Source organism: Micropterus salmoides, unplaced genomic scaffold, assembly GCF_014851395.1.
Source record: "Micropterus salmoides isolate LMB-PRFRI ecotype aquatic unplaced genomic scaffold, ASM1485139v1 Ms_hic_scaffold_17, whole genome shotgun sequence".
Taxonomy (NCBI): domain Eukaryota; kingdom Metazoa; phylum Chordata; class Actinopteri; order Centrarchiformes; family Centrarchidae; genus Micropterus; species Micropterus salmoides.
In genome coordinates, this window is record NW_024040817.1 from 19414116 (window position 1) to 19432826 (window position 18711).

The 18711-nt window shown below is 41.0% G+C and overlaps 1 protein-coding gene across 3 annotated transcripts in view; it reads right to left on the minus strand.

The window, feature by feature from the left end:
* susd5 (sushi domain containing 5) overlaps positions 1-18711 on the minus strand; it is a 22842-nt gene continuing 4131 nt past the window's right edge. For 2 of the 3 annotated variants that reach the window (XM_038724978.1, XM_038724981.1), the window contains exons 2-6: positions 14074-14192; positions 11470-11647; positions 7544-7653; positions 5534-5722; positions 1-4300 (exon numbers count right to left, since the gene is read on the minus strand). In XM_038724978.1, coding sequence (XP_038580906.1) covers positions 2433-4300; positions 5534-5722; positions 7544-7653; positions 11470-11647; positions 14074-14192 — 2464 coding nt within the window. In that variant the 3' untranslated portion in view covers positions 1-2432. Of the gene's footprint in view, positions 4301-5533; positions 5723-7543; positions 7654-11469; positions 11648-12794; positions 13166-14073; positions 14193-18711 lie in introns of those variants that run through there. The other variant, XM_038724979.1, reaches the window with a different exon arrangement.

Below are 18711 nucleotides of genomic sequence, written 5' to 3' on the forward strand. Positions count from 1 at the left end.
TTAAAACCACGTTTATGAGTTTATTGTGACTTAGAGAACACATACAGTACACATTTCATCCTGATATCACACACACACACATCAGGCTGTTTGAGATGAAGAAGAAACATGTGGATAAATATTAGCATCATGTGAATGAGTAAAAAAAAAAGTCATTTTCTTTTTAATACTTTCTTTCTTTCAAATGTGTCGTGATTTTGCACATAACTCCCCAGAGTCCCAGAGCGATCGGTCTTTAGGCACAGATCGTGGTGTGTCACCAGTCAGATCACTGCTTGATAATCTGCAATGTGGTCTTTATTTATCCTACTACGTGTACAGTACCTGATGTTTAAACAGCAGCATCTAATAGTAGGTGAAGTAAAAGGCAGTAGATTTTGAGTAACATGGAGATGTGCTGACCCTGTGTAGGACATGAAGAAGTTATGTCTGCTGTCCACTGTGCTTGACTGTCTTGGTGAAGAAACATACGTCAAATTTATTTTAACCACTCCAGTAATGCTACAGTATGTACAGCAAGTTATTACAGTTAGAGATTCATATTTACAGAAGCATATAGACAACAGGCACTTTATTTCCCATGCCCTCGCCACATTAGGACAATTCAGTTTCAGACGCCACAATATGGAAATGAAAAAGATTGGTGAACTATTTTTATGCAATTTGAAGTAAATAAATGATCTGCTATTCACATAACCAGTTCAAACATGACAAATCCTTATTACATAACTAGATTAAAACCTTCTTAGAAATCAGCTGAGAACGCCGGATGTTAAACCAGAAACATGTGAGGAAAAATTAAATGATCATTCATGACTGATGACACCATAAAATGCCTTGTCTACAAGCCACCATCAACTGATGGATATTAATTACAAGTGAAGCACTTTCTATTTAAGTTATTGCCTTACAATTCATATTGTAGTCTTTACACATCACTCTAATTTGATCTAATATTCAATCCTCTTATGGCTATTTGAATTTATTTACATTTGTGCCTTTTTATGAGCTTTTTTATTTTAATATTTGAACCTGCTCTGAAGCATCTGACACAGTAGGAACAGCAACAGCGTAAATATCACAGAATCAAACACAGCTACAATACACTGTAAAATCTTTCATTTTTTGAACTAGGGCTGGACACAAAAAAAAAATTATAAAGTTACAGTAATTTTGATATTCTAACCAAGCTGAATTTACATATATCACAGTTTTCTTTAATTGTCTGAATTCACAATCAACAACTAATAATACCTGGTCCAGATGTTAACTGAACAAATCCTTCCCAAGTCCAAATAACCCTCTTTAACTTCTCTTACGGTAATTTATCATGACAAATAGAGCAGAGCACAAGTAAGGAAATCAGACTATTACTAACCGTTTAAATTAAAACTATAACAATGGGTTGTGATTTCAGTTCCTCTCTCTGTTGCCATGTCAGCGCAAAATGTATGATCTCTGGTAGGTCTGAACGCCATCTGCAAACACAAGGTACCGCTGACTGGCGGATTACACGGACCTGATACACACACACGCACACACACACACACACACACACACACACTAGCTGGACACATCTCTCAAAACCAACAGAGGCAGGAAGATCTTAAAATGGTTCAACTGTCATCCTTCTTCCTCACACCTTTCCCTGCGTACCGTTCATTCAACTCTCTCATCTGATCTAACCACCATCATCATCATCATCATCATACTTTCTTATTTGTTCATGCTGGTTTGACAGAAGCCTGGTCATTCATTTGGGACCACCTGCCCAAATCTGCTGTAATTATCCGAAACGTCAGCGCTCTTGTCGTGGAGTAACAAGTGGAATCTGGTTTTTATTGACACAATACTCAGCCAAACAGAGAAGATTGAGAATCAAGAACAACACAGCTAAATCAACAATAAACGAGAAGTCAATGAAGTCAAACAAAAATAACAGCAAGGTAACACAGAGAATCTTTACCACAATGTCCAAGAGCTTTGGAGATTGAAGTCTCAGTTCATATATTCAGACGGGGAGACATGTCTTCTCGTGGTTTTCCTACATGGTCATCTCCTTTTTTCAGTTCCTTGAGTTGAGTTTAGTCCAGACACAGCCCCACCACCTGTTCAGCTACATGTCAGAGCTTTGAAAATAATGGTTAGGTATAACAAAGATGAGTAAAATTCCTTAAAAACGATGAGAGAGACAGGCAGAGCTGCTTCCATCTTGTTTCACTAAGTTAAGCATCAGTTCTTACTGTTACGTAAGTTTTGCTCTTCACAACAGGGCTGTGACTTAACTCATCTTTCCATACCTACCCAAAATCTTTAAATATTTTCTAGCAAGATGAGGGGCTGTGCTTTCCTCTCAAATTCATCCGAATCTTCCCATCCCTCCCAAATGTCTCAGTCCTCTGTTAGTGTCCCTCTTTCCTCATCTCTCGCTCTTACACCTTTTGCTGCATCTCTATCTGTTGGCCCTGTCTGGTCTGAATTTGGCCCTTCCCATTCATCTCGTACATTGAGCTCTTCTGCTGTTGCCGTCGGTAACACCACACCCCTACGATGACCGACGCGGCGACAGCACACATCACCACAATTATGGCCGCCACCACAGGACCTCGGCTGGAGGAGCTCGGAGGACGGGGAGGGCAGTTCTCACCAGCACAGATTGTCTCCCCCATATCTCCCTCCATCTCGCCCCTCTCGCCGGTCTCACCGGGCAGATTGTGGTCCTCCGTGGCTCCGGTGAAGGTGTCACCTTCGTACACATGGTGGTGATCGAGGAAGGGGTGCTCAGTGAGATCACCCAGCCAGGACTGGGTGGGAGCTGCTTGTTGTGTGTCAAAGTCCAGGGTGTCGGAGTATGAGGGGAAGTCTGAGGGGTCTGAGCGGTCAGGGGAAGGAGCAGCGGTGGGGAGGAAGCCAGGCCACATCTCCTCCACTCCCCCTTGCTCTAAGGCAGGCTCTGTGGTGGGAGACTTCGGCACCTCTGGTAAGCTAGTGTAAGCAACGGATCTCCGAATTTCCACCTCACTGGGTCTGTCTGTTGTCCTGACATCAGCTTCTCTGTCTCTATCCAATGGTCTTACCCTTTCCGTTGTGGAGTCACCATTTTCTGTTTCCTCTTGAACCACAGGATAGCCGTCTAGCCAGGTCTCATCTGTGGTGACCTTTCCTCCTCCTGCTTTGTGAGTGACGTTCTGACGTTCACCTGTTATTATAGAAAAGATTGCATGCCGATGACCGTCATCGACATCTTCATGGCTATCATGATCGTCATAGCTGTCATGGTCATCATGTTTGTGATCATCGCGATCAGTGTACTGGCTGTTATCATCCTCCTCCTGATCATAATGCTCCTCACCGTCATCATGGTCATCGTGGTCTGGATGTTCCTCAGAGCCGTCAGGGTGTTCTCGACCACGAACATCGTCAGTCACATCGTCATGATCTTCGTAGCTTTCATGTTCATCATAAGTATCATCTCGGTCATCATACTCCTGGATTCCATAGCGAACATGGTCACGGTCGTCTTCGTGTTCCCCCATGTCGTAATGGTCATCACGATCGTCATGATTTTCGTGGCGGTCCCGTTTATCCAGATCATCATGCTGAGCTGGAGGGTAATGCTTCACATGATCATCTTCCTCTTGGTGACTGTCACGGTCATCTTGATCATCGTGGTGGCTGTCGTCATGATCGTCTTGGTCACCTGTGTCATGATCATCATAGCTGTCTGGCTCATGATCATGGTCATCAACATCAACTGGACGCTGGGGCCTTTCTTGGCTCTCGTGCTCTTTGCTCTCCTCTGATTGGGCACCTGAGGCCCTTTGTGTAGTCTGTGTGACTGGATTGTTGGAGACAGGTTGTCCCTCCTCCTGGAAGGCCTCAGAAGGGAACCAGAAGAGGTGTTTCTGGGAGAGAAGAGAGACAGGTGGTTCTGTGGCTGCAGCTGCCTCAGTAGTGACCACCTCCCTCCTCTCCTGCTCCCAACTCGTATAGCCAATAAAGTCCTCCACAGCTCGTTCATCGTCTTTTTCTCCTCCTTCTACAGCTCCTTCTGATTCTCTACCAATCACCTTTCCTTCCACGTCATGCTCTCCATGTTGGTCTTTATGCTCCTCCTTCATATCAACACTAAAGCTCGTCTCTTGCTGCTCCTGGCTGGTTTTCCCCTCTGGGTATGCAGCTCCATGCACCTCCTCATACACCTCACCGTGAGCTTCCTGTGGTCTTTCGTTGTGGCGCTCTGCCTCTCCATAGGAATCTGTGAACTTGTCCTCATAGTCTACATGACTTTCAGTCTCATCTGCAGACACAAAAACAAGCACATGTTTCAGGTGACAAAGCTACATCAAATCTCAACATTCATATTCATACAACTCAACTAAAAAACAACAAAGAGACATGTGCAATGACGCTTCAAAGACAACTTTTACATTCTGACAATGTCAAAGTAATTTAGAGCAGTGGTCTCCAAACTTTTAGGAAGAGTCAGAGGAGAAGATCGATGCCATTCTAATTTCATTCAATATAAAGGTGCCACTAGTTAGCTTAGCTTAGCATAAAGACTGTAAAAAGGGGGAAACAGCTAGCCTAGCTAAAGGTAAAATAAAATTTGCCTACCATCACCTCTCATAATTTCCTGGCCAGAAGAAATGACTTTCTGAAGGCCATTTGTCAACCTCAAGTAGCCAGGCATCCAGCAGAGACTTCAGGAAGTGACTTTTCCCGTCCAAGAAATAGTCTGGCACCTAACCCCCCTTAACACTACAACATTTTGGTTTTACAAAATTTAGTTTTTTGAACAGATTAAACAAACTACGTCAATAAGTGAGCTTTAAAGGTGTTGGCAGGCCATTTTTGTCACCTTTGGCCAGAACCAAGCCAGCTGTTTCCCCCTAGTTCTAGTGTTTATGCTAAGCTACACTAACTAACCAGCTCGTGGCTCCAGCAAGAGCGGTATCACTCTTCTAATCTAACTCGCAATAAGAAAGCAAATGAATTTACTGAGACTTGAAGGATTTTTTGAGGCTTGACTAGGTGAAAATATCCATCCAAACAGAACAATCTAGAGTGAAGTCAGAAAAAAATAAATATAACCTATGTGTAACAGAAATGTATTTTCTCTTTAAATCATTTTGACAGGTCAGGAACAAGTACTGAAGAGCACAAACATGACTAAGACTCTGTTAGCTAACCATGGACACAGGCCTGGGGTCTTCTGCCTTTATAGAAAACTCCTGCCCCCTTCTCTCTCTGCTATGCACTGGGTCACACTATGGCAGGTCACACTGAGGTGTAATAGCAGCCATTTTCAACCCAACTCACAACTGAGACTCTGTTTTTCAAAAGCCAGGAATCAAGCACGGGCGGCCTCATAACAATGGGAGCTAATAAGCAAGAGGTGAGGAGGCTGACCTCATAGCGGCCTTCTGTCTGGGTCAAAGCTCGAAGCTTTGAAGAGGATGAACCGAAGGGGGTCTATTTCTGCCTCTTTCCATTTCTGTCCCACTCTCCAACAGTTTAAACTCCTTCTTACCCTTGACACATATCTCTACCAGTCCATACCACTCTCCACAGCTGTCGCACAGCAGGCTAAAGGCACTGCGTCCACTGGGCATTACGTAACCTGGCACACATGTGTAAAGCAGCTCATCTCCCATCTCATACCCTGAGTGCCCCTTTAGACGGGCATTAGGAAAGGATGGAGGGTCACCACACGGCACACCTGTCAACAACAAACAGAGATGCATGTAATCTAAAAAAAAGCACATTCAACACACAAAATGGAAGATAAATGTTTTAAATTGTTAAACAAACTATTAGGTAAAGATCATGCGACCCCTATTTAATACTACACAGTGCAGCTAAAGAAACATGACTCATTATTATTATCCAGCTTTACAGAAACACTATCCCATTTGTAAACAGAAAGCGATAAGAGTGTCTCATGGGACAGGAAGCAGTGGCTGCAATTTTGACAAACATGACCACTAACAATGCCTCTGGGGTGAGATAAATGCTATGTATTTGCTTGACTCCGGTCTTATTATTCATGGTAATTATACCAAGACAACACAGTTTATTTGACAAATGACATGTTGATTCATTCAAATTTGCTACACAATATTTTATTTCTGTTATCTTCTTTACTTCCCCTTATTTACATCCCCAAATGAAAAAACTTTAATAATGCATTCAGCTGCTGTTTTATTATAATATTAAACATTGAAAATCAAGTGTTAATTTTCCAGAATGAAGATCTAATATTTTCAAAAGAAACTACTGAATTTAAAGTGGCATTACTGTAAAACAAAGTTAATTAGCAGGTTTTAACCAATTACTAATTACTACAAATTAAAATCGTTTACATTTACATTTTTCAAAACAAATAATGTTCCTTCCTTCCATGTAGACAACGGTTGTCAGTTCCAAGACTGATTTTAATCTTGCTTGAGCTGGAGAACCTGTGTCTGACTTTACAGCTGACTCTGCAGTGCTGGATGTCAAACTTTCCCATCAAAGCACCAAATGAATGTACACTTCTTGCATTCTAACACAACAATAATGTATAGTTGCTATGTTATAACAATAATGTATAATTGTTTATCTTTAAAGTGCTTTACAAATGTATGGACATTTGAACATCTACAATGTCACAAGAACTCTACAAACTCCAAAGACCTTGTGATATGATTGAAAGCTCCAGAGCTGCTGGACCTCACAGTGTGGCTTGTCAACAATAATATCCATTTATAGAAAATAAAGGAAGATCCCATGTGCAATGTGATCTATTATAGCGACTGCCTGTAACATGTTGCGATGTAAAGTTTACAGCACTTACAGTATTAAAAATGCAAAAAAAATTAAATGGTCTTCAAAAACAATTTTTAGCAAGCAGAATTGATTTAATTTACTGTAATGTCATCTTTAAACTACATGTATTGTTTGTTTCCCTGATAATGGTGCTAATATGGCACCTTATACCTCCAATCATAACCATATCCATAATGGTAGCCATAACCTTGACTATGAAGCTGTGTCTTGCCTCCACTACTTTAAATGGATCTGTCCTGTAGATTTTTCCTACAGCGGAGAGTTCGTTCCCACCTCAGGGTGTGTAGTATATGTATAAACAGCCACAGTAGCTCTACTGTTTATGAGGAAGGGCTGGAGTACTCTTCTGGGTGGCATCCAATAATAGTCTGATCCAAAACCAACCACTGACTGGCCCCCCTCCCCTCACAGATCCATGCCAGTGGGATAGGTGTGTGGAATTTAGCTTCAGCTCCGTCAGGGCTTAAATACATTCATGGATCGAGTTACGTCATCACATACGCATCACTTGCTCAGATATTCCTCAACGACATATATGAGGTATACAGGTATGAGTAAAAATATATAAGTGACAAGCACACACACACACACACACACACACACACACACACACACACACACACACACACGTTGAAGGTAGAGGTGTACATGGAAGCAACGCAGGGACAGAGGGCCTCTTTCACATCTCAGGAAACTACACACAAATACTGACCTTTGTCTTTGATACAGAAGGCGTCCATGTGTGTGGCGTCCTCTGTGGCATTTTCTGTCCTCACGTCCACAGCTTTCAGTGCACTCCCCACAATATTACACACCGTGGTCCTGCAAATAGATAGATAGATAGATAGATAGATAGATAGATACTCACGTACACACAAACACACTCATTAATTACAATGTGATTGTGAGAGCAAATGGCCTACAGTGAAGCATTTAAGCACCCCTAAGGGACTCTAGGATTGAGGGTGGTCATAATTAAACCTAGTGTGTTACTTTTAACACACTCTCATTACATTACATCACACTCACATCCTTTTGATAGTTTAAGTGAATTTAGTGGATAAAAATGTACTTTTACTTAAAGTAGGATTATGAATGCAGGAGTTTTACTTGTAATTGGTATTATTCCAAAAATGTACTGGTACTTTACGTAAGTAAAGTATCTGAATATGTCTTCTACCAGTAATTACACTGAGATGTCACTGATAAAAGTGAGTGAGAGCTCACATGTGAAGCTGCAACTCTGGTTTATATCCAGTATGTATATGGTTAACATGGTGACACTCACGGACAGATATGTACAGTACTTGCTGCTCTGATTCGTTACTTATCCAAATATTATTACAGCATGACATCAGTGTCCAGGAACATGGTGCAGTATCAGCAGTTGTAGCCTGTGGCACAACATTATCTCACTATGGCACGTTACGAATAGATGTTCCCATGCAGAAGCCTGAAGTTACTGCCAACTTCATATAGCCCAATCATAACATTAGGGACTTAATATTATACTCATTCCACAGGGAGCAAATGAATAATGAGCTCAGTGCACAACGCTTACAAGCTGCAGAGGCAAAAAAATGCTGAGTAAATAGTCTATTTTTGTTGCCACATTAAGGTTTATAGCATCATAGCACCAGATAAGAATGACTCAAACTTCCCAGACCCATCAAATCATGTTCCCATTGCGGCTCCCGTCAACAATCAAAGATGTGATTAAAAGTGAGACATATTAAACTTTTCCTTAATGACAGGTTTGATTGGTAATATTACTTATCAAGCCATTAAATGGGAAAGGTACTGCCCCAGACATGTGTGTGAGTCTGTGTGTGTATGCACTTGTGTAACAGAGTTAATCAAAGCATCAGTAATTGGAAAGAATTTGACTGGCAGTGCAGCGAGACTGTGAGAAGTGGTGTGAGTCATACCGCATGCTTGTGCCATGCTAACTTCAGCTTATAAGGACAAAAGTCTGAGAAAAGAGAGAGCGAAATCGCCAACAAAACACTCAGAGAGAGACAAAAAAACACAGAGACTGTTTTTACATTAAACTGCAGCTCCTGCAGGCATCTGTGCGTGTGTGTGAGAGAGAGAGTGAGAGACTGACCTTTCGCAGGGGCAGGGAACAATTCACCTGACTAAACAACCATTTCTCAAAACTATTAAAGGGAACACCCAAAGGTATGTGTACGTCTGTGTCTGTATGAAACTGAGTGTTAATTCAGACTGTTGGTATTGTGTTTGGTCACTGGGGCAGCAGATCTATGAGTGACAGGTAAGAGGAAGGCGTTAAGGTGGGAGAGTCAATCTGAGAAGCACTTGTTATTACGCAACAGACCTAAACATTATGTCAGTGCAACGCGACAACATAGTTCACACCACTTGATCTTTCACGGACTACCCTGCTTGTACTGCATGACAGCCTCCAAAAACACCCTGAAATTCTGTGATATGTTCTGCTCACCTGTGAGGGTGCAGAGGTGAGGCAAACAATTAAGACTGAGAGAGAGATAAGAGGGAGTGGGTTACAGGGAAACTGAGTGGGAGTGGATTTTGTGGATGAGAATTAAAATTTGAAAATCAGAAACCCCTGAAATATAGAATGACATGGAAAGATTACAGTTAAGTGGCAGACAGCAGATGTGGGGGAGAAGATTTTTTTCTAAAGAGGTTTAGAATATGTGCTGCATACAACACCCCCTCTATCCTTAGAGTGTAGCGTAAGGTGTAGAGCTCCTGACCTTTGCATAAAAACTGGGAGAGGTTGTACTGTATATGTGATGACTCAACAGACAGGACTGTATGGGAGACACTATAGCCAAGAAGCCGGCAAGAAAGGAAGAAGGATGTCCCGTCAGCATGCTCTGAAATATGTGATTGGCAGGAGGTGTGTCTGTGTTGTGTCAAATCCTGGTCACATATAGGAACAAATCAAAAGAAGAAGAAACAATAACAGAGATAAAATGTCTGTGATATAACACAGAGAAGCACCTCTGGTCTGCTTTTACATTACTTTCTTCACCAACACAGAAGTAGGATAAGGCGAATCCAGGTGGAAAACGTTAGGGGGGAGGGGGGCATGAACTTAAGACAGAAAGTCCCATAGATGGGTGATACGCTGTGAAACATGGTAAGCGGGTGTGAAAGCTGTCCACTGGCCAAGACATAGAGAGCAGGGAGCGTGAGGAAAGAACAGCTTTTCTTTTTTCCATATTTTGGTATCCATATTGTGCCAGAGATTGACCAGATAGTCTAAACTAACTATCTACTATCGTAGACTCAATAACAAAATCAATAGATAGATGGTGTTCTGTATGGCCGAGATGGCTCCATGTGCCCGATTTCTAATGGTTTTACCGGGCAGCTCAACTTTGCATTGCTATGTACTATTTTACCCCTGATTCTCTCCCTGCATGGATGGAGATTGAGACTCTACATTTATTCAGCTGATATCAAGAAACTAAGAAAGCAAACAAAGAATCCCTTTGTTTATAATACAATCAACATTTGGTATGAGGCGTGGAAATTTCTAGGTGAAAAACATTCTCTGTCAGGCCTTATTCATATATGAGAGTATAACCAGAGTTTATGCTAGAGTTTCACTCCTGGGAGAGCTGATCCGGGTTTCCAACATTGGGCCAGCAAAGGGATTAAGGAAAGTTCTAGATTAGAAGATAAGATCTTTGTGCCATTTAAAGAACTCATAGTAATTTTTTTTTATATTTACTGCTTCCCCACGATGTCCCAGAACCAAAATCTAGCAAATGTTAGCTTATATGCTAAACTAAAATGAACATGGTAAACATTATACCTGCTAAACAATGTTAGCATTGTCATTGTGAGGATGTAAGTTCTCTATCATCAGCATTCAGCTTAAGCACAGTTTGGCTTTGTACCCCTGTTTTGTTTGTTGTTCCTTTTATCTTTCTTATTTCTTTATGCTTGTCCTTAATTAAGCTTAAAGTGCAGCTTTAAAGAGAGACAGAAATAACATGTTTGAGGAATTATTCTTTATGTACTATAACTTTTGATAAATTCAGGAAAGTATTTCAGCTCAACTTAAAAAAATCTGTGTGTTATTGAGCAACATATACCCTGCACTATACGCATCACCTGTCACCACCAGGATCACTGCAGTACATTTTCTGTCTATCCTCTGCATATACTTCTAAGCATCGAAGTTGTCAATCAAACACCTGTCTATAACTGTGTAACGATGTTCTTTAAGCTATATAAATCAGCTGTCTCTCTGCCTGTCTGTCTGTTGCTGTCCCTGGGTGCTGAAAGCTGTGGAGATGAGAGGTGTAAATGGAGGCAGTTGTCGACATGACACCCCGGCTCAGAATTCCCTCCTGCTCCAGGAAGGAACAGAGGAGTCTTTCTCCCTCTCTTCCTCTCTCCTTTTTCTCTTTCCCCCCTGAAATGTGTCACTCTCTTCTTCTAGCTTCCCACTCCCTCTATAACTGCCACTGCTGCCTTTCCTTCTTTTCTCTTTCATCCATTCACCTCTGTCACACACACAGAAGCGCACTCACCAAAATGACCTTTGACATCTCCAGAAACCTCAAGTCTCCCTACATGTCCCTTAAAACAATGAAGACCCTCATGCACAAGTACATACACATGTCTTTTTCTTACCCCACTGCTCCTCCGTAGAGCCACCCACGGGTGCATGGGGAGAAGTGGCACTCTACCACAGCATAACGGAGCTCCTCTGATGAGGCCAAGCGGGAATGTCGTGAGGCACAAGCCCGCTGAGCATCTCTGAAGCCCTGCAGGCCGGAGGAATTCCTCAGGTCCATAACGAACACTCGACCTGAGAAGAGAGACAGCAGGGAGTGAGAGGAAAGCCTCTATAACCTCTTATATTACGTTTTTATGACAACTGATGTAGACATTCGACCTGTGAGCTTCTGGGTACTGGCAGGGTTTGTAAGAGTTAGACACCTCGCCTAATTCATAGAGAGCCTATTTGGTCCAAATCTAAACAATATTCATACACTCATGTTTTCAATCTTACATGAAGACAGATTCATTTGTTCAAAAAAAGACCTGCAGGTTACTTGAACATGAGATCAGAAAAGGAAGGCTAAAAGGCCTGTTTTTGATCTCAGGGAAACTATGTTTTAAAAATAGGTTATATTTGATCTTAAATGTCCTCAGCCATATTTTTCAGCACTACCCATTTTTTGGAGCATCCATACTACATAGTTACCACTGACTCCAGGTTGGGATGATGTAAGACATAAAACAGTAAAGCAGACCATGCAGATATATGGATTTTGAGGCTGATAAAATAACATGTTTGTGTTGTAAGGATCAGTTGTCTGGAGTGAAGATCCTCAGAGAAGTTTGATATCTGCTCTGTTCCCCTCCTGTGATACAGATGTGATCAATTCACTGCATCACAGCAGCACACTGTCACTTTCATTATCACCTCATTGTCACATCATTAGCTGGTGTCTAAAAGCACTAAAAAAAGCTGTTTAACATGTACAATATGTGTAAGAGTTAAATCTTCTAAATATTTAGATTAAGCTTCATCTATAAATGCTTGAAGTAAAGATGACTGCACGCGCACATCCATTACGCACAGCTTTATAAGACGTTACATGGCGTTTTAGATGTAGCATGAAATATTTATGTAAGAGAAATAAAACACGGGTTGAGAGGGGACGTGCTTTCTGGCAACGATTAGCCAACGAAACGCACGAGATTAAAGCAGGTGCCAACTGTTCGCGCGCTTCCACCAGCTCTGAGTAACGGTTATCACCAAACCCCAACTTTCATGATGGAAACTCGGTGACACTCATTTATTATTCCAATAAAATAAAATAAAATAAAAATAAAAGCTTACAAATTGTGAATTTATAATTAAGTCTATAGTTTTGTTGGATCATTTATGTGGTAGCCTATCTTTTTTATAACGCCCCTGTTACAATAGTTTAAAATATCAAACTTACCGTCTGCATTTACTACAACAGAGGTCACCACAAGGCATCCAGAGAGCAATGATAGAACAATTCGCTTACAACGATCCAGCATCTTTTTTTTTTTTACGCCTCCGGCTAAACCTCACTTTTGATGTTGGAAAAAACGTGTCCAAAAACTTCCAAATGAATTCACAATCTTGCGGGTGAAAGTGACGCTGGAGAGCAAACTCCCGCTACGTCCCTCCTGGTGGACAGAGGTGGACTGAGCAGCGGGAAGGTACAGGCTTGTTGACAAAGTGCGGCTGATAACGGGAAGAAAAACGGTCGGAGCGGCTCAAGAGCGAGGCGCAGTTTATCTCCCCAAATAGTCGCCCTCGCAAGCAGCTGGAGCGCCGGTGTGAAAACTCGCGTGTCTCCGTTAGTAAATACGTCACGGCTGAAACTCTTGAGGGTGGGCATAACACCTGTTCCGGACTGCTCCTTTACAGAGAGAGCGCATGTAGAGAGAGACAGAGAGGGGGTGTTAAAGTCGCTTAAGTGTCTTTGAGCAAGAAATGCTTTTGACTTACTTTGCTTGTTGACCTGGATAAAAGATAAATGTTAAACATGTAAGGAAGTGTGCCTTTGCGTTGAAGAATAACACACTCCACTGCGCTGCATTGCTATTTAAAGACAATTTAACACCCAGTGGCTAATAAGGGACCTCAGGTTCGGTACGCTCAAATAGGCTACAGCTCATCCTTTGAGCATAAGAATTTTAATTAGGATGAATTGTCCTCTCTGCTATAGGCCAAGCTTTCCTCTATTAGTTGGTGTGTGTGTGTGTGTCTCGCGCGCACACCGACCGTGTGTGTCCCATTTGGTAAGGGAGATAAAGACGGATGACCATAGCCCATAGAGAGCTTTTTGGAGCATGGAGGCATTGTTTCAGTGAATCTGCAGGTGAAGATAACCAACCCACATAGTATCAGCACATACAGGATCCACACCACCACTAAGCCTAAAGCAATATTATAACCTATAAAAACTATATACACAGAGAATAAAAATTATCACAATGTGCACACATGCTTTTTATAAATGAAAGCATTACACATAAACAATATATTTCCCTCTCATGTATTTGAATGTGCATAAACATCACATGCAAGAGTTTTGCAGTATTCCTCTGAGTGAATATGTAGGTACTCATCTACAAAGGACAAGAATGGAATATTTAGAAGCTGAAAGTTCATGCTTGACCTTGGAAACAGTTATTGATAAAATAATCTGCCTCATTGTCTCTTTAGTAGCTGTTCTGGAGTTTTACCATGATCCTCCTCAGCAGATCTGTGTAGTCCAGTTGTCACGGAGCTGTAGATGATCACATTTCCATTTTCTGACTTTTCCAAGGTTGTCTCAAATTTTAAGCCAATGTGGCCAGGAAGTCTATAAAATCAGAAAAAATGGAAATTAGAATTTGACACTTCAACAACTTCATTTGCTGAAAGCTACTACAAAGTGGACCTTGTATAGCGAGATTGTCGATGGTATAAGAAATATTCAGATCCTTGACTACTAAAATGAGCAACACCACAATGTAAACATACTCCATTACAAGTAGAAGTACTGCATTGAAAAAAACCCTCAAGAAAAAGAATGATCAGAAGTATTTGAGTAAGCTATAATTATATATATATAATATAATTATTCATTGCAGAAAAATGGTTTATTATATCAGATTCTTATTAATGACACAATCGCATGCAATCAACAAATACTGCAAACCCCAACATTATTCAGTTTACTTTAAGGAAATTTAAGGAATATAAATTGTACTTAAGTACAGTACTTGAATAAATGTACTTAGTTACATTCCTCTGCTGGAGATTGTTTTGTCAAGAATGAGAAAGTTCTTCTTATTTTCTATCTCAGTTAAAACTGAAGAGACGGAAAAGGAAAGAAGGAGGAGAGAAGATGAAAAGGACTGTTTTCCTGTTCGCTGCAGTAGGAAAGATGATGGGTGAGTTTGGAAGGAGAGAAAACTGCCAACATTGTGGGACAGGAGCAATATTCTGAATGTGTGTGTGTGGGGGGATACAGGAATCAAATTATTTTTAGAAGGGAAAACAATTGAAATGAGATCAAATACACAGCGATATAGAAATTCCTTAAGGAGTGACACCTTTATTGAGGATTCACACTTAGTCATCTCTCTCCACACCCCAGCTTTTCCATTTTCATAGCTCTCTGTGTTCCCCCAGAGGAGTCACCATGCGCTGCCGCTGCATTGTGGCTTTAAATCTCTCACTGATGTTTTTCCATCTCAGTCACATTATTTTTTTCAACCAGCTCTCGGGCACCTCTCGTGCTTTCAGCTCCTGTTCAGAGGGGTCTGAATGAGAGAGTTTCAGGTGGGCTGGGATCCTGACTCACGCACGGGGGGCTATTTCTGGAGAGGTGATGGGGGTTGTGGAGGAGAGGGGAGAGGGATGGCGAGCAGGAGAGAGACAGTGATTCACACCTGCACCATCTCAAAGAGGCTGGTGAGAATTATGTTTGCTGCAGGTGTCCGTGCGGTGGTGAGGGGGCTCCGTTAGGGGACAGACACACGTGCAGACTTCACACAGGTGTGTAATCTCACAGGACTTCTAGTACACACCCATTAGACAATCTGTGCAGCGGAAGTAAACACACACACACAAATGCGAGCACACACACTAACCCTATGATTGCTCTGAGTATGTGTGAGACCAGTGACTTCCCATGTGAGACACGTCCTGTCAGAATGAGGTGTGTAAAGCAGGTGTGTGTGGTTGACTCAGAGGAAATCACTGGTCATACTTGTGCAGCCAAGGGACAGAGGGAGGTATGGCTTTGTCTCCACGGCAACAGCCTCCTTAAACCTCCGTGAGGAGGTCCAGAAAAACCAAGAGATGAAGCTGCATGCACAGAAAATTGGTTTTGAGAGAGATATGGGGGTGTGTTTGTGTGTGTGTGTCCATGTCCTCTGAAAACTCTGTATCTCCAAAATGTCTATGTTTTCATGAGCTCAGGAAAACATAGACACTTTGGAGATTTCAGCTTTGTGACTGTGCACTTTTTCAATAAACCATGTGTTTTTAGAAGAGCTGTTTCAGCGACAAAACATGAAGCAACAATTAATCCTTCTGTTAAAGTTACCAAACAAATAGAGATATGTGGTTTTTACTTCATATGTGTGTCAGTGTGTCTGAACCTGCAGTAAACAAGCATGTGTGGAAAAACACAGGGAACAGAGTAAATACAGTAAAGGTGACAAATAGTAAATAAACTGTAATAAAATAAACAAAAACATGTTCACAATACATAGCAAACTCAGATAAATACAAATTAATAGGAAGCAATGAATACAGACTATGACAAAAAGGCCAAACTACATATACACCTTTAAATATATTGGATGAAGCACAGAAGGTAACAGTATTCAAATCCCTCTTATCTTCCTAAACATATTATATCAACAGCTGAGGTACACTTTCCCATCTGAAAGGTTCTACAGAAATATTATGTGTTCGACATAGACGGCCTTGCTTGTCATCACTGGAGTCATTGCGATCATCAGGACACATTCAACACTGAGCTGCCAGCCACAGCAGAGTCAGGATGAGAAGGGCATGGAGCTATTCAAAGAACTGACATAATTAATTTGACTTTTAATGAGAGATTGTTAATTACCATGCAACGCAGTGAGATGGGGTGGCACAAGGATTGAAAATGTGTTGCACGGAGATGAAAGACTAAGCGTCATAACATAACATGTATGTGTTCATGCTGAAAGGCACGCAAGAAGTGCTTCTTGTGTGTCATCTCAGTTCCATATTTATGTTATAGAATAATACAGTTAATAAGCTTTGGACATACTTTATATGACTGGTAATAACTACAGTTATTAGTCTATATGGCCATGTTTGAAGAAAACAGAATGCAAATCCTGTGTTTATTTTAACAAGACTAAATGGCTTTAAAAAATGTAGCTTGACAGACACATGTGGGTGAGAGTGAAGTAATCTTATGTTTGTCTTACTTTTTCAAACATATTTTTGTGTATTTTGTCGTTTGTGTTTCTGATTTTCTTCACTTAAAATAAAAAAAATAAGTTATGCCATGAAGAAGCCTTCTGATCTTTGCCGGGGGGGATCCAGAGAAAATAAGGGACAATTACATTTTCCTGATTTGTTTTGTGTTCTAGTTATTCCAAATAAATCCCATAAATTAGGTTGACGTTTCTGTTTGGATGTTTCTCTCTCTCCACCAACATTCCTCTCTTTTTTAACAACAGCTTAATAATAACAAACCTTTCTAAATATCACATGGGACTTTTATCAGGGCTAAAAGAAAATCCTTGCAGGAGCCTGGACATTCTTCAGTGAAGGATCAGTGGCTGGCAGGCAGACCGTGCTGCCAGGCTGCATACCTCCCCTGACAAGCTCCACCAATCAAATGGTTATGATTTCATTTATGGTTAGGATTAAAGTTTGCCAATATAGCGAAGAAGGTGGGGTTTATATGCAGCCTGACTTCCTGGTGGGTTTTAATAGTATCAACTGGCATTAATGGCAGCAAAAGTGCAGGTGGATGTCTCTCTGTCATTTCAGTGCCCCACTACGCATACACAACACCAGCACACCTGAATATAATTCAGTCAGTAATGTAATTATTTACACCTATGTTACACAAGTCAAAGTCCGCAAGTACATTCTACTATTTACTGCACACCTTTAACCAAAGTGGAGAAACTGTGTTGCTATGGCTGCATTTATCTGCTCCTTCCCTTTTTCTGTGCCTTGTATTCTTATGCTGTAATGTTATACTGTATAACCCCAGATTTGGTGTGTGGCAATCTGATAAAACACAAATTCATTCAGTAATATGCACAACATAAGTACAGGATCAGAATGAGGCCCTACACATTCAAAGTACACCCACACATGTTTTCACTTCCCTTTTCTAATTAGACCTCTCCTCAGGAGAGTGTGAGTGTTTATGACTGAGTTTGACTGACATCTGCCTCACTTTCCTTGTTAAGGTTAACGGTACAATAACACTTTCCCCTTATTATAGGCCGTTTTCACAGCAGGAATTTCGGCTTAGCAGCAAAAGCAAAGGTGTTATTACTAACATTAATGCCCAAGTAAGCCGTGACAATATCAGGACCCCGAAACCAAAGCAGCATAATGGAATTAAGCCATCATTTGTTTTATTATTTACACTTGTGCTTTTACTGTGAAATGTCAAAATGTCTGCTATGAAAAAAGCCAGTGAACTTGTGGCTATGTGGCTCTGAGGCAGGTGCCAGCTTTGCCCGGTTGGTAATCAAGCCATGTTTGTAGCCTCTGGAGGACCTGAGGGAACATGCATGCTGTATGTAATGGTGGTGGAAGAAGTACTCTTCTTTGCTTAGGTAAAAGTAACATTAGCTACCCAGTGACATATAAAGTAGTTTTAAATGAGCTCAACCTTAAATATCTACGGCAGTGAAAAGCAACACACACATTAATATTTATCAGGAAACATCATATATATACACTAAACTGACCGGGAACATTTTACTGCACAGTGAGTACTTTTACTCTTGAATGAATTAAGGGATCTAAGTACTTCTTACACCGCTGTTTGGAGGTACTTAACCTGAGAGTGTTCATTTCTTCCTCTACTCCACTAAATTTCAAATGAAATATTGTACTTTTCATTCCACTACAGATATATAGATACTTTACACATTAAGATTTTACACTAAAATGTATGATCATTTTTATAAAGTATGATGCACTGTAAAGAAGCAAAAAGTACAATATTTCTCTGTGATCTGTAGAGGAGTATAAGTATAAAAGAAAATGCAAATACTCAAGAAAAGTACAAGTTTCTCAAAACTGCATAAGATCGCCCTCTAGTGGGGGTGTTGAGAATGACTGTGAAGATATTTCCT